The 15,515-nt window shown below is 36.8% G+C and overlaps 1 protein-coding gene across 30 annotated transcripts in view; it reads right to left on the bottom strand.

Moving 5' to 3' along the window:
* Positions 1-1,288: 1,288 nt before the first annotated feature.
* The window catches only part of FNBP1L (formin binding protein 1 like), a 101,502-nt gene continuing 87,275 nt past the window's right edge, over positions 1,289-15,515 (bottom strand). For 18 of the 30 annotated variants that reach the window (XM_078332501.1, XM_078332506.1, XM_078332508.1 and 15 more), the window contains 5 exons: positions 12,662-12,771; positions 9,853-9,985; positions 9,386-9,480; positions 6,794-6,942; positions 4,668-4,978 (listed from right to left, as the gene is read on the bottom strand). In XM_078332501.1, coding sequence (XP_078188627.1) covers positions 4,800-4,978; positions 6,794-6,942; positions 9,386-9,480; positions 9,853-9,985; positions 12,662-12,771 — 666 coding nt within the window. In that variant the 3' untranslated portion in view covers positions 4,668-4,799. Of the gene's footprint in view, positions 3,525-4,667; positions 4,979-6,793; positions 6,943-9,385; positions 9,481-9,852; positions 9,986-12,661; positions 12,772-15,515 lie in introns of those variants that run through there. The other 12 variants (XM_078332509.1, XM_078332514.1, XM_078332520.1 and 9 more) reach the window with 1 other exon arrangement.

Raw genomic sequence — 15,515 nt, 5'->3', positions numbered from 1 at the left:
AAGCATTGTTTTCCAACTTCTCAGAATTCCCTCTTCAAAATACATGTTAGCCAATTCCCCAGTCTTTTGGCGCCTCTTCTGTTTTCTGCAGTTTCCCTAATTCCTGGCAGTGACTATGCTCAGGAATACAGTGATCTTAGGTATATGAGCTCATTGAAATTAGATTCCATGTTTCTTGTGCATTTTTTTTAACCTAAGCTAATACAAGTTGAGTATCCCAAATTCAAAAATCTAAAATCTGAAACCTGAGCACTGACATGATGCTCTAAGGAAATGCTCAGTGGAGAATTTTGGATTTGGAAATTAAGGATCCTCAACTACTAAGTATGTAATGCAAAATATTCCCCCCCTCCCCCCCAAAAAAAATCTGAAACACTTCTGGTCCCAAGCATTTCAGACAAGGAATATTCAACCTGTACATTCTTCAAAATAGAATCCTTTTCAATGAGCCTGGAGAGACTTTTCATTTGTTTTTATTGTTTTAAGGACATTATTTTTTCCTCTCACAATAGGATGTGATTTCCCTGATCTTAGTTTTGATAATAAAAGCCTTTTTCATTGTTTTGAACTCCCCACCCCAAACCTCTATCTGATGCTGTAACAACTGACACTATTTTCCTGCTATTTGCACTGTTTTGTGTGTTCCTACTTCCAAGCTTGGCACTGATCTCTAAATTTTCATCTCAACAATCGTAACCTCTCATTGTTCAGCATCTACCCTGAATTTTATTCCCTTTTAGTTTCTAAAAGTTTGTAGTCATAGTTTCACATTTGCATCTTTTAAAAGGCGAATCTTCTGAAATTAGACTTCCTGAAATTACAGATAATGTGTCACTAATTATGGCAAATGTTCTTTCCATGCTTTGAAATGCCAGGAAGACTTGGGTGTTGTCAACTGATCAGGAATCAAGCCAGGGCACAGGAAATGCTGGCTAGCGTGTAGCGGCTAGATGAGGCTATGTGGTACAGGGACAGTTCTTATGCATGCAGTGGATAGATGGTGTAAAAAGAAAGTCTATGCAACACAGCTACTGGAGAAGAAAGATAAATCCAAATTATTGCATGCCATTTAAATTTACTCTAAAGAAACAACAAACTTTTTTTTCCTTTAGGAATGCTTAGAGAAACCAAAATTAGAATAAAATTTCCAAACTGCTTTGCAAAAGTAAAGTTGTCCTATGTATGGAACTTGTTATCTACTCTTTATTATCTGAAACTTGGCACATTCAAGAACAACATCATGACACCTCTGGTTTACACAGCAATGAGAGACCACACACGAAACACCTTAACAGGCCATGAAAAGATTGTTTTATTCCATGAAAATATTCTCAACAGAGAACACTATCTTTAAAAGAAGGATTTACCATTAAGAAATCAACATGTGCACAAAAAGAGTAAAAATTACCAAAAAATTAAAGATTTTTTGGGACAATTCACATGTTCAAAATTTAAGAATGATTTAAACTGTGCAAGTACAAATGTCTTTCCTATTATAATAACCCATATGCAGGTTGCACTATTCCACGTCAAGGAACTTGCCTCCTACGGAAGCAAATCCTGCTTTTAGAAAAACAAACAGTAGCTTTAAAAGAACAGTTAGTCCTTACAAGAACTTTGCCCTCTGTGGCTGTTAGCCAAAGAACCATAAGCACTTCAGGCTTTGTACAGAAGACAAACACAGCCAGATCACATTTCCTCCTCATTGCTAACCTTTAAAATAAAAATAGCACTAGATTTTAAAACTACTTCATGTAGTCTGTCAGCATTGAATAATGTCACATTATATAAATAACCCTGTTACGAGATTTAATATCTAAACTTTATAGTTTACTAGCCACAAAGGTAATACACTATATGTCAGCTGTGTAACAGTGGTGACTTGATCTTATGAAGGTAGTAACTTTCACACAATTGTCATTCAGCTTTAGTATAACTGGTAGTATGATTCAAATAACACTGGGAAAAAGTTATTAAAGCAGTCACACAGCTTCTAAAATATTGCTTAAAATCCAATAATACACAAACCATTTCATGTTCCTTCTCCCCTTGAAACAGTAAAGAACCAAAGTAATGGAGATTCAGTGGTACAAATAACCCCCCACCCGCTCCCATCTCCCTATTACAACACCACTAAGAAATTAGTTAAGATACAAGCCATCAACAGAATCACAAATGCGAGGCAGGACACCATAAGCAACAGGAGCACTAACAACAATCATATTTACAAGTATAAACATACAGAAATTCCATTTTACAAGTAAAAGTGCACATAGATAATTACAAAGTTTCACTAAATTTTATCAGGTTCAAACAAAAGCATCACATGGAAACAGACTATCATTGTAATAATCAAACATGACTGTGATAACCCCAAATAAAAAGATAGCTGGGGGAGGTCCATAAAACTTCTCATAAAAACACTGAGGAAAGTAAAATGGACTTGGACAGTCTGATGCATAAATTTGAAGATGCACCATTGTACATAGTAGAGCTCTAATAGCCACCTACCGAGGCTACATCGGCAGCTGCAGCCATGCTGCAGAGTTAAAGGAGGTCGCACTGAGCTGACACATAAAGCCCTTTGTGGGATACTGTAGTGGTAGTGTTGGCAATCAACAGATTTAGGCACTCTAGTTTAAGGCAGCATTTGAATGGAAGCAGCTGACTTTTGACAATAGTCCTTTGTCTTGAGGTGGTGAGTATCTTCTGTGTTTATTATGCCAGGATTTCAGTGCTGACTAGATTCTTCCCAGACTGAGGTGCTGAAGATGTATCACGTTTCAAAGAGTTCTTTCAACTGGGCTGTAGGCTAGAGCAGAGACGTTTTCTTTTTCTTATCATAAATACTTCAGGTTCACAGTCTACTTCTTTGTAATGCCAAAACTGGAATGTTTGCAGTGGGGAAGTTATAGCAGTGCACACAAATACTAGGATGGAAACATTAGTGCTGGAGATGTCTGACAATGGGATATGCACTACAAATGTAAAACAAAACAGAGGCTTTGACAAGAACAAGGGAATCTAAAGACATGCCTGAAAAATCTAGCCCAATCACTCTAGACATGCAACGGGATGTTAAGCAAGCACGGAGGTGGCGCAGGCAGACACTGACAGATGGCAAATATCTGACAGACAGTGGGTCTAAAAGCCAATTAAAACAGAGCTGGGAGGGAGACAATCCTGTTGGGACAGCTAATGTAAGACAAATTTTTTGATAGCTCTGCATTCTTTATTGATTAGACAACAATAAAATAAACAGAAAAATGGTAAGCCATTGTTGGCTTTTTCTTTTGTGGGAGTAAGTGAACTAGAAACTTAAGGGTTGGTATTACGATTTTTAAAAACGATGTATGGAAATGCTAATGAAGTTAGTAAAAAATAATCATGTCTGCATGCACTCATGCAACTTGCTTCTCTCACTCTCTTTGAGCCTGACAACTCTAATACCCTCCCCCCAAAAGCAGCTGCATGTAACCTCCTTCAACATCTTGCCCATTTCCTCAGAAACCCTCTTCAGGAACCTGCAGTCCAGGAGGAAAAAGAAAAGAACAATTACTGAAGACCTTTGGTAAAACCAAAAGGGGTGTTCAGTTTAAAGTGCCTGTCTCAAATGTCTCTAAAATCATTTTATAGACAGCTACTGAAAACACCAGGAAATTTAAAAACATGGGCAAAATCAAAACCAATCTTACTGCTTCTTCATTTTACTTCCCCACACCACTGACTCAGGGTGTGATCACACAATCAGCACTGCACAATCCTGGACTGCACAGTGTTTCCAACAATGCTTGCTGAAATTAATTGGAAACATTTATCTATCCTCATAACTAATGATTCAGCTGAAATAACAAAATGCCCTAAATGGTGGTACACATATTTTCCTCTAACCCAGATAGTAAAAAGTTCCTCCTTTAAAATTAAAATTTGTCAACACTTCCCCTCCAAGGTTTTCTCTATCTTCAAATGCGTATTTTTCTATATAACTATGTATTTTCCTATATGTAACTGCTAAATGCTAAATAATCACTAAAGTGGTATTTCCCAAAAGATATTTTCAAGATGAAATACACAAGCATAAGATTAGTTTGGAAGGAAACTTGTAAATTATTGAAAATTAACAGCAAACCTCAAAATATGTTGAGGTCTCTCGAACAAAATGCTTTATTCACCTAAGAGCTAGACCAGGAGATTTACTGTGCAACTCTCTTTAAATCTATTTAAATAGATTACTGTGCCAAGTGCTTATTTTCTTCCTTTAGGAAACCAAAGTTAAGAAAAGGGAATAAAATGAAAATGATATTATTATTTTACTCAATTATCCATCTATTATTTTTCTTCCTGGAAACTGTAGCTACAAATCCAAACTCCTGGAAGAAACCACTCTGGGGAGTTGGCTTTCCATAGCATTTCAGAGCAGTTTCACTTATTCAAATTCACTAGAGTCACTGTGTTTTCTGAAGTAAAGGGGGCAGAGAGCATTACTAACCATGAATTCCTGCCCAATAAATCAAATTCTACTTGTAAGGCAGAAAAACACAAATCCTTCACACAGACTTAAGCAGGACATAAAGCAAAAGGCATCAATTAAGCTTCACACCAACATTACTCAAACAGTAAAGTGCCACAAAAAGTTTCTTGTGGTAACATTCACAAGATCAAGCCTAACTCAGCTCACATAGTGAACAATTAATCTTGGATGCCCTTTAAATTTCCTTATTCTTTTCAACCTCTTGAATGTGTTTTCATTTTATGTTACTCTTCCTGTGTCACACATGGCACAAAGCTGCCTGGTTAGTTTAGATATAAGTTACTGCACCTTTACTGTTTTTCTCTAGGGTTACATCTATGTATGACGTGGGAACGTAGCCTTCTTCACCGTTCTGTCTCCGAGCTCTTGTCCATCCATCACCTTTGTCCTCCTCTATAATGTAGAGAACTTCACCTTCTTTCATTGCCAGAGTACCTTCATTATGTCCTAGATGAGAGTTTTCACAAGCATAATTTAAGCACAGTGATACATTTTTTTTTAAATTACAAATACAACACACAAAATAAATTATAGATTTCAATGTGCCTGGAACCACTGACTCTCCTTAGCAACATCTCTATAGTGCTTTGTGGCTTATCCAGCACCTTTATTTATATTCTCTCATTTGAGCTGCATAATAAGCCTGTAAGGCTGGATAACATCACCCCCATGTAACAGATGAAGTTAACTGAGCAACAGTGACATTACATGATTTGACAGGGTATTCTAATTCCTATTTCACTATTCCAACTTCTTTCCCAAATTTTAGTAGTCAATCAAAAAAAGTTAATCACATATGGATTAGGAAAACAGTAACTAGACAGTCAAAGAGAGGGAAGAAAGAAGGAAAAAATATAGTTTGAAGGGAGAGCAAAGAAAAATATAGGTGTGACTCTAGTGATGGTAGAAGCAGAATGGCCATACATAACTCTTTTATTCTCCATCCCCAACCACCCCCAACCTGCTTAGCAGTAACAATTTCACAACTGAATCTTCATTTAACACAATAAATTATTTCCCTACTCTCTAGATAACATCATAGTAAGTTTTTTTGTTTTTTTAAAGAGATAGAGTCTTACTGCCTAGGCTGGATTCGAACTTCTGGGTTCAAGTGATCCTTCTGCTGCAGTCCCCCAGGTGATTAAGACTGCAGGGGCACATCACTACACTTGGCTACAAGGTCTTAAATTTAATATATTTTCTAATAGGAGGTTACTAGAGACTTTGCTCAATTTTAAATCAACACAAAGGGGGGAAAATACCTTAAATCATGCACCATTTCATAACAGTTTATTTATGAAAGTGTTACTTAGCTCTCTCCTATTAGTCGAGGAAAAGTATTTTTCAGAGTCCAAGAGAAAGAAGAACTAAAACTCTACAGAAGAGGGCCTCAGTGCCTTACTTACTTCCCTCCCAGAGTTTGTTCAACTTTCATAGGGTAAGAGATGGCATAGTCTTACTACATTCTCAGAAGCTACTACATTCTCTCCCACTTTCATCTAAATGGGTGGCCTACAGACTCAGGATCTGATGATGGCATTCAGCTAGCTATGCCTCAGACCTGTCTCTCAACGTTAGTAAGCTACAAGGAAGAACATGAAGTGACATCCACCGGCATCTGCTTCCTGGGTTGGGCTAATGCTCAAGCTGCCTCAACTTTGTTTTGTACATGTATGCATTAGTAAGAACTCTGGGGAAAATTCTGCACTGACCAAAGCTGATAATTAATAAACTGTATTAGGATGCTAGCAACATGAGTAATTTCTTTTCATTCCATGTATGGAAGAAAAATCCCTATATTTGTAATAGTTATAACAAAACTATACATACTAAAGAAATGGAATTATAATAATTTTCTGATGTGTATTACTTAAATAAGGACACTATAGTGAATGACTTGATGTAAATACTTTTAAAGAACCAATTTTTTTTTTTAGACGGAGTTTCCTTCTTGTTGCCCAGGCTGGAGTGCAATGGCGCGTACTTGGCTCACCACAACCTCCACCTCCTGGGTTCAAGCGATTCTCCTGTCTCAGCCTCCCAAGAAGCTGGGATTACAGGCATGTGCCACAATGCCCACCTAATTTTTTGTATTTTAAGTAGAGACAGGGTTTCACCATGTTGGCCAGGATGGTCTCTATCTCTTGACCTCGTGATCCACCCATCTTAGCCTCCCAAAGTGCTGGGATTACAGGCATGAGCCACCATGCCCAGCCTACAAAACCAATATTATCAAATACAATATTATTAAGAAAATCATACCATCAAAAGGGTAGATAGCTTTGCAGTGTCCAATAGCAGGCAAGGGATCATCATCCTCAAATTCATCATCAAACTCACTGTGATGGCCATGCTGCTGGGGTGGCCCACGGACTTCCTGGTTTGCATCATCAGTGTAACTTCCCTCAGGACTATAAAACAAAAAATTATCTCTGATCAAGTATCATAAACATGAGAATTCTATATATATTATTTATAAATTGATCTCCTCAGGATCAATTCCCAAAATTAAATATTAATGGCATGGTTTCCAGCTAAGCCCTCTTTTTTTCAAACATCTAGCATACAAATTAATTCTAACATAGAATGCTACTTTGCTGAATTTCCTGAAATAAAAAAAAATTACAAGATTACAATATTCTAAGCACAAAGCATTATTCAGTAAAGACATCTCACTATCACTGGGTCTAGAGATAAAATCAGAAAAATGTTCTAGACACTTGTCTTCCATCATCCCAAAGTTATCACCCTAAAATTCCTTAGGGGACCCATGCAGACCCAAGTTTAGTTCACATGCCTCAGGTGGGGTTGTTTCTATTCTGGACCTGGAGTAGCCATCAGAGCAAGCATTTGCATGACCAGAGTAAATAAGTAGTTCATAAGTAGTCCTGTAACCCAATCAGATGTAAGAAATGCACAGGGACTTTTGTTTGGGACTCTTGGAAGAGAATTCACTCTGTCCCTTTTCTACTGGACTTGAACCCAGAGGAATAATGGCCTAGAGTTTTGGACCCTTAAAATGAAGCCAACACAATAGAAGGCAAAGCTGTGAGGTAGAGAGAAATTGAGTCCTGAGGACAACACGTGAGCTCCCAGACCAAGCTCTCCCTAAAGTCAGCCAATGAAGTGCATTTTTAGTTTAAGCGAGCACGAATAAAGTGTTCACTCTGTCACTGAAAATTAAAAGATTCTCAACTAAAATAAAAAGTAAAGTTAATTTCCAACTAACCACGGTAACACGGAAGTTGGTAACAAAACAAAAAAATGGCAGGTAATACAAATATATTTTTCTTAAAATTTTTTAAATCAGAGAAAATTGTGAATAATTTTGCTGAAGAATCAAACAATAAATTAGATTGAATAGAAAATTTTACAGAATTAGATATTGTTTGTTTTTTTGAGACAGAGACTTGCTCTGTCGCTCAGGCTAGAGTGCAGTGGTGTGATCTTGGCTCACTACAACCTCCACCTTCCGGGTTCAAATGATTCTCCTACCTCAGCCTCCTAAGCAGCTGGGATTACAGGCATACGCCACTGCACCTGACTAATTTTTGTATTTTTAGTAGAGACAAGGTTTCACCATGTTGGTCAGGCTGGTATCAAACTCCTGACCTCGTGATCCACCTGCCTCAGCCCCTCAAAGTGCTGAGATTAGAGGCGAGAGCCACCACACCCGGCCAGAATTAGATTTTAACAGTACTTTCAGTAAGCCTAGAAGCCAGAGAAATAACACATGCCAAAGAAATTAGATCCTTTTAATCTGAGTTTTACCTAAAAAGAAAAAGCAGCAATTTGTGGATATCTCTTGATATATTAAAGATATGTACTCTTGGGACAGGCGCGGTGGCTCAAGCCTGTAATCCCAGCACTTTGGGAGGCCGAGGCGGGTGGATCACGAGGTCAAGAGATCGAGACCATCCTGGTCAACATGGTGAAACCCAGTCTCTACTAAAAATACAAAAAATTAGCTGGGCATGGTGGTGCGTGCCTGTAATCCCAACTACTCAGGAGGCTGAGGCAGGAGAATTGCCCGAACCCAGGAGGCGGAGGTTGCGGTGAGCCGAGATCGCGCCATTGCACTCCAGCCTGGGTAACAAGAGCGAAACTCCGTCTCAAAAAAAAAAGATATGTACTCTTTCAAGAAGTGATACTATTATTACCGCTATTCGCTACTAGGTGCTTTATGTGCATAATTTACTTTTTTACTAACAAACTTGAAGGATGGATATTTTAAGCTCCATTTGTATTTCAGAAAATTGAGACTCAGGGAGCATTAAAAATGAACCTGCTTAGATTACACTGTAATTAAGTAGAAAACTAAGAGTTATTACTAGATCTCTCACATTCTTCGTTAAGGCAAATCCTAATTTGTGGACTTTTATTATGGAAAAAAAACATATAAAGAAAAAAACGTCACAAGTGGCACAGAACTTAGCAAAAGTCTTTTGGAAGCTCTGGTCTAGAATAACAATATGTGGTTTTTTTCCTTCACAAAACTTTGAGCTATTTGATAGTAAAATTTTTCTTTGGCAGAAGTGACCCTAACTTCACCTGAACCTTAGGAAAGCTTCCCATGCCTGAGGAGCCTATGCCCTCAGACTGCAGCTCCAAGAATTTTCTATGTTCCTAGCTCTGTGTTTGGAAGCACAATAAACTAGGATTGATTGAATAGCAAGATGAACTTTCCTACTTCACCTGTAATTATCACTAAAGAAAATTACTTAGGTTCAAAAGACTGAGGTTATTGAAAGCTGAACTTGTTAAATTTGGGAGAAAACAAATTGTATAAAGTTTAGCACAAAAGGGTGAGAAAACTTTGGGGAGAAGGAATACAAATAAAATACAAAAAATGACCTTTCTCGTCCCTGTGTTACAAGATGATTTATGTCACTGCTATGTCTTCTGTCTCCTCTCCCACCTGTTTTGCCTTCAACTTCAGAAAGCCAAGCCTTAGGAAAAAAATAAGCAAACAACTGAGCTCAGTAAATACGTTTAAAAGCTTGTTAAGATATTCTGCATTTAAAATGTGCTTGAAGTTTTTATAATTACATAATTCTTAGAGATGTGAAAACTTTATTCCAAACTGGTCAAATGATCAACTTTACAGCTGATTCAAAACATAGTATAAATGTTTAGTTTTATATAAAGGTTTAAATAAAAAAAATTTCAATGAGATTAAAAAATACACATCACAATCCTTTTAGATCATAAACCCTAAAATTAAATATAAACATCTGAAGATAATTCTAATAAAAACCAATCTATCACAATGAAGTTTATAAAAATAATTTATCTTGACAACTGCTGAATAAAAAATCTACCTCATTCTTGTGGATTTCCATTCGTAGGCGGTCAATGTTATTCATGGTCTCTGCCAATTTAGGCTGCAAACTCCCTGGATCCCCCATTTGTGGATTCTTCTCATATACATCTTTCATTTTGTTGAGGGCATCTCTGAAAAAGAGAAGGAAACCACATAATTAAATATTAACTTCATATGCTTCCAGATAAAAGAGTTTTATTTGATTCTGGGGACTTGTATGCAGCTTAATCTTAAATAGAGCCATATCTTTTTAAGTTTGTCTAACATGACCTGATTAAAGACAATCTGCATAAAGGTGATAACATATATAGTGTTAGTAATTTATGAAGAAATTGGAATAGCAAAAGAGAACAGAGTTCATTTCTTATTTCCTGCTTTATAAACAAGGAATTTTATTTGTATCTATACACACACACACACACATGCATGCACGCGCGCGCGCACACACACACACACACACACACACACACACACAAGGGCTGGAAGAATATTTTTCAATATCCTTCAGCTCATCATGTCCCAAATCAAACTCATTATATTCCCACCCAGCCACAGTATTCCACAGTGTTCCGTAGCTCATACATCATCATTGTCCTCCCACTCATCTCTGCTAGAAATAGGAATGGCAGCTTTAACTTGCCCCCACCCAAAGTCAGTCATTTGCCAATTCCTCTCAACCTACCTCCTATTCTCTAATCATATTAGAATTGGTTATGCCTCCATTAGCTGTCCTTGACTCTAACATCCAACACTATTGCCTAACACTCCTTAATATTCTTTTCCTTCATGACTTCCTGGAGGTTACATTTTCTTCTTCCTCCTCCTCACCTCTGCTTTCTCACAATTTTCTTCACTGGCTTCTTCTCCTTCTTTGTTCAATCTTAAATGCACACTACACAAAATGACAAAGGTTTCCTCTCATCTCTTCTTACAGTCCTGTTGATGATCTCTTACTGTTTTAATATCATCCATCTTCAGATGATTTTCAAATGCATATCTCCAGACCCCTTTCTCTCCTGAATTCTAGATTCACATTTCCAAACCCAACTGGACACTTCTAATACGGGTTTTTCACATTTCAAAAATCAACATCAAAATCTTTTTCTTTGTCCTAAACCTTTTCCTTATTATTGCAATTTAATCTATAGCTGCAAGCCCCCACTTTATAAAGCTTCCTCCATTGTTTCCTGCAGCATCCAATCAGGTTAAAAGTACAACCTACTCTGGCTTTGAAATCACTCTTTTATCTATTCCTCCTTTCTGTTCCCATAGTCATGCCTTAATTTAGGCCCTCAGCATTTCTCACCTCGACTGTTAAAGTCTTCTACCTCCAATCTCTTTCCTATACTATTTACTCTTCATACAGCTTTCTATTATCTTGTAGCACACACAGCTAACAATGTTACCCCTTCTCTCAATAACTGGGGATTGTAATACCTACAGAACTCAAAAGAAAAGCATTCAGGGAAGTCCTATACTTCTTCATCCTCAACTTCTGTTATTATGCTCCATATTATTTTTAACCAAGCCTCTCTGGATTAGCACTTATTCCAGACCATGGCAAGAACATTCACATTTCTATGTCTTTATTCTTGTTTTGGATATGGAGAGATCAGTCAAAAACCTGAGTCACCAGAGTTCCAAGCTGAGGTCAAACCAGGTGATACTCTGGCCTTCTTGCTTGTATTCTCATATTGTGGACATGTATTCTTTTTGCAATCTACTCATTTAGTGCAATATTTCTCATATTTTTGTGCTTTTTGTTGATCTTGGTGTTTGAAATAGCCCCAAAGCACAGCAATGAAGTGCTGTCTACTGTTCTTAAGTACAAGAAGGCTGTAATATTATTATGAGAAAATCATGTCTTAGATAAGCTTTGTTCAAGCACAAGTTACAGTGCTATTAGAAAAATTCAAAGTTAATAAATCAACATCATATATAAAATAAGGTGTCTTTACACAGAAACATAAATAAAACAAGGTTATGTGTCAATTAGCTGATGGAAACATTGTACCAGAGGTTACCTAGAGCCCAACATTGTATCACCCTAAGAGCAATGTTTCCATATTCCATAATTCAATGTTCACAGTGATTTTATAGAATATAGCTACTGTAAATTAGAATCAAAGGTACTGCAGTATTTCATTATTAAGTGCCACATCATACCTGATACATTAATTCTTAACATCAAAACTTCAATCTTTCATGCTACAATTTAAGCCCCAATTTTATCCTCAGTGAAGATATAGCAAGTCACCAACTCACTGTAATAACACTTTAATGATCATAAATAATTTTGTCCATTTTTTAAAAATTAAAGTAGAGAAAACTTTTTGTAAAAATGAAAAAAAAAAGGTAAACCTATGTGTGAACAAATATGAAGTCATAAGTAATCAAGCAATGTTTGCCAAAGGTTTTGCTACAAAAAAAAATAGCCTCAGGTTGCTACTGAAATCAATTTATATATAGAAGCAAAATAAAAAATGTATCAAAGTATAAGAAGTGATTAGTGCTGGTGAAACTAGTCTTGATAATAAAACATCAAGAAATTTTTTGCAAATTAATGAAGGCATAAATATATACTATTAGCATCCAATAAAAATCTGCAACCAAGGAAATTCTCTAACATTTCATTTTTACCTATGACAGGAAAACCACAAAAATTTCCAGTGTAGGAGTATAATTTTCTCTCAGAAGATTTCAATTAGGATATATGACTTTTAAACCTTCTGTATATCACATTTAAGGGTGTCACTCAATGTAAATCCTAAAATAATAATGATAGAGAAGACTTAAAGGAATAATACTTTTGGTCTGATTCTTTCTGTAGCTCTCTATTAAGTTCATCAATGCGCTGCTGTAGTTTTTTACGTCTCTGTTCTGGTGGCAGATGACTGAAATCTTCCAATGCTGGGCCCTGAAAAGAGAATCTAAATCAATATAATAGACATTTTTGGGAAATGTTGTTTTTAAAATATACCTGCTACAAAATAAGAATACATACCAATCTTGTTTAATTTCAAATTTGCCTCAAGCAACCCCTTAAAAAAAATCTACATAGATGTATGCGTTTTGTGTTTATGCATATGTTAATGAAAACAACTGAACTGAAGAAAGCTCAAATTCCTGTCATTTTATAAAGCCATGAAACAAAATATGTTAAAATTATACCCAGATACAGATAACTGGTAGGCAGTAAAACATCACTTTCAAATCCTGGCAGTTGTGATGAATACATATAAACCTTCTTACAGCAACAACAACAAAATGGAAACACGTAACATCTCGTCTATACAGGGTATTGTTTTATATATAACATATCACAACAGTTCCAAATCAAACCCATTGCTATGACATTCAGAATGTTATACATGTTCAAACTAAAAATATGAATATAATTAAGAAACTTACCTCACAAGGACAATCTAATGAAATATACTTTAATACTACATATAGGGCTTGGCGGCTTGGCATGGTGGCTCATATCTGTAATCCCAGCACTTTGGGAGTCCAAGGTAGGTGGATCGCCTGAGGTCAGGAGTTCTAGACCAGTCTGACCTACATGGAGAAACCCCATCTACTAAAAGTACAAAAATTAGCTAGGTGTGGTGGTGCATGCCTAGTAATCCCAGGTACTTGGGACGCTGAAGCAGGAGAATCCCTTGAACCTGAGAGGCGGAGGCTGCAGTGAGCCGAGATCACACCATTGCACTCCAGCCTGGGCAACAAGAGCAAAACTCTGTCTCAAAAAAAAAAAAAAAAAAAAAAATACTACAGATAACCTTTCAACAATTAAACCATTCAAAACATACCTGGTCATTAAAAAAACAAAAGATAGAACTGTCTAGTGAGCAGAAATTATATTCCAACAAGAAGTATGTTTTCTATTATCCTTTTGTAAACTAAATAACATACATCAGTTGAGAAAGATAGATAAAATGCTTCTTTAGGAAAGATGCTTAATGTCTGAAAATTTTTTAAAGTTCTGATATTCAAGAAACTATGCAATTTAAGAAAAAGTGCTACTATTTAAATGTAAACATTGGATCCAAATGATGTCTTTCCCCTTAAATGTTATTTTAATCACTGTTACTTATGTTATTAGAGATTACAACAGAACCAATATTAGCAGCTATTGAATCTATTTAATATAAACCTATATTACTTAAGTCTTTATATATATACTCCAGAAACTGATGATGCTTGTCACTATTCATTCTTTCCAAAATGGTTATTTTAAGAATATAAATATGAGCCCAGGTGGGGTGGCTCATACCTCTAATCCTAGCACTTTGGGAGGCCGAGGCGGGTGGATCACCTGAGGTCAGGAGTTTGAGACCAGCCTGGAGTCTGGCCAACAAGGTGAAACCCTGTCTCCACTAAAAATACAAAAAATTAGCCAGGCATGGTGGCAGAAATCTGTAATCCCAGCTACCTGGGAAGCTGAGGCAGGAGAATTGCTTGAACCCAGGGGGCAGAGGTTGCAATGAGCTGAGACTGTGTCATCGCACTCCAGCCTGGGTGACAAGAGTAAGACTCCGTCTAAAACAACAAACAAAAGAATATAAATATGATTCCATTTGTTAAAGTGATGCTAAAAGGAGCTCTCAAAACAAAGACATTCCTGCTCTTCGGACCTCTTATGCCTGTAACATATGCTAAATAGCTTTATTTCACCCTGTGTAAGAATGATTCATTTACTTTTAGAAAAGAAAAAATTCACTCCTAGGATGAGCTATGATCAAATGTAGTTTAATTAATAACAGAATCCCTAGCATCTTTCTCCAGTGGCCTGCACATTATGGATATTCAACGAGCTTGCTGGAAAAAAGTAGGGCACCCTAAGTGGTTTTTTTTTTTTTTTTCATTTACCAGTCACTAGAAACAAGGATATCAATCAACCCAATCTGACCTAAATAAATCAAGGTGAAACTTCCTATATGAAATTCCTTTAGATTTATTGGTTAATTCTCAACATAAATTTGTCATGTTTAATCTAATTTGGAGTCGAGGGTTTTTTTACAGGGTCTCACTCTGTTGCCCATGATGGAATGCAGCTGAGTGATCATAGCTCTCATGGCTCACTACAGCCTCGAACTCCTGGGCTCAATCAATCCTCCCATTTTAGCCTCCCAAATAGCTGGAATTATAGGCAAGGAGTATAAGTTTTGAAAACTAGTGTGTGTGTGTATACGCACACACATATATATACATATACACACACATATATATGCCAAAAATAAACTTCCTAATTTAAATTTTAAAAATATTTCCGGCCAGGCGCAGTGGCTCAAGCCTGTAATCCCAGCACTTTGGGAGGCCGAGGCGGGTGGATCACGAGGTCGAGAGATCAAGACCATCCTGGTCAACATGGTGAAACCCCGTCTCTACTAAAAATACAAAAAATTAGCTGGGCATGGTGGCACGTGCCTGTAATCCCAGCTACTCAGGAGGCTGAGGCAGGAGAATTGCCTGAACCCAGGAGGCGGAGGTTGCGGTGAGCCGAGATCGCGCCACTGCACTCCAGCCTGGGTAACAAGAGCGAAACTCCGTTTAAAAAAAAAATTTTTTTCCAAAAATCTTGAAAAATTATTTAGTAAAATGAAGAAATGCAGTTCAACATACTGTGGGGTTTCTGTTTTTAAAATTATAATAAAATTA

Source organism: Callithrix jacchus, chromosome 7 (genome assembly GCF_049354715.1).
Source record: "Callithrix jacchus isolate 240 chromosome 7, calJac240_pri, whole genome shotgun sequence".
Classification (NCBI taxonomy): Eukaryota; Metazoa; Chordata; class Mammalia; order Primates; family Cebidae; genus Callithrix; species Callithrix jacchus.
This window is presented reverse-complemented; position numbering and strand designations above follow the sequence as displayed.